Here is a 1,368-nt window from a genome sequence, read left to right on the forward strand (position 1 = left end):
TTTTTTTTTTTTTTGAGTAGTTTATTGGAGAGAAGAGCCTCTCAGGGACTTTTCTGCTTGGGCTGGCTTCAAACCACGATCCTCAGATTTCAACCTCCTAAGTAGCTAGGATTTGGATGTGAGCCAGCACCTGGCTTTTAGGTCACTTTTTTGTTGTAAATTTCACTTAGCCAATTGATTCTCACTGGAAGCTCCTCTTGACTTTTTTTTTCTGAATTCTGTCTTTATTGCTAATTGTGTGAGGAAAGAGTGTAGTTAGGGCATGAATGTTGATTGGATAATTTCATTTGTCTTCATGAGTAACAGAAAAATGAAATAATGAAGTCATGCATTAGAACTCAAACCAAAGAGGAAAGAGATCATAAAATCAGTTTCCAGAGGATGGACGATTTCCTCAATATTCGGTATGATTCTTAGTGTTATGGCGATATTCTTTTAAATTTGATCCACATTACGAATATTTTCACTTATTTGTGAACTGTAATCAACAAAAGCATAACTAAAGCTCCCATGTGTGGTATTTGTAGATTCTGTTTTGTAAATCTTGCCCTGCCTAAGTTCTAACTGGGTAATGATGTCACTGAATGTGGAACTGGGAAGACCCATGGTGGGCAATTCCATGAGACTCCCAACCCATAGATGAAATGGTTGGAAATAACTCAAGAGCACAAACAGTAATAGAATGTAGTAATGTAGTAAAAAGTAATGAATTTTGAGAATGTAGTGTTCTTGATTTCAGCAGAATCCGTGTAATTGTCAGGTTATATAATTCAATTTTAATAATAGCCGTGCTTAGCAACGAGTTTGAAGAGTGTTAACTACCAGCTCCAAAAACGGAACCAGACGCAGCACACTGTAAGATACGGTCAAGACAGTTTTTCTTAGATGACATAGAAAGATTTCTAGAAATCAAGAGTGTAAGCCAAAACATTAATGATTTGAATACAGGTTTTATAATCAACCTGTCTTAGTCTGCAGACGATTTAGCTATAAATCTTGTCACTTTTCTTTTTCTGGATCTCTTCTTACCTCATCAGCAAGCTGGTCAGCCCTCCGCTGCATCTCCTCCAGCTCATTGCGCATGTCCGCGTCTTCGGCCATTGTAGTGGTCGGGGGTGGCTGGGTGCCTAGACCCAGGAATCAGCGATGGATTTGGTCACAGAACCTGTGAAGAAGCAGATTTGAAGATGTGTGAGTTTTTAGGAGTCCATGTAGGTGTCTGCAAAGGCTGGAAGATCTAAGAGGCTCACAGTGCTGCCCTGGCTGGAAGGTATACTCAGACGGGTGCAAAAAATTAAGCCATTTCTGCAAAGATGACAGGAATGCATATTTGACGATTTCATGCACGAGATAGATACCTGTCTACAT

At 39.5% G+C, this 1,368-nt stretch overlaps 1 protein-coding gene across 2 annotated transcripts in view; it reads right to left on the minus strand.

Moving 5' to 3' along the window:
• The window catches only part of Snap25 (synaptosomal-associated protein, 25kDa), a 29,658-nt gene extending 28,502 nt beyond the window's left edge, over window positions 1-1,156 (minus strand). For both annotated transcript variants that reach the window (XM_013010803.1, XM_013010802.1), the window contains exon 1: window positions 1,030-1,156. In XM_013010803.1, the coding sequence (XP_012866257.1) occupies window positions 1,030-1,101 (72 nt within the window). In that variant the 5' untranslated portion in view covers window positions 1,102-1,156. The remainder of the gene's footprint in view (window positions 1-1,029) is intronic.
• Between the last annotated feature and the right edge of the window lie 212 nt (window positions 1,157-1,368).

Source organism: Dipodomys ordii, unplaced genomic scaffold (assembly GCF_000151885.1).
Source record: "Dipodomys ordii isolate 6190 unplaced genomic scaffold, Dord_2.0 Scaffold13, whole genome shotgun sequence".
Taxonomy (NCBI): Eukaryota; Metazoa; Chordata; class Mammalia; order Rodentia; family Heteromyidae; genus Dipodomys; species Dipodomys ordii.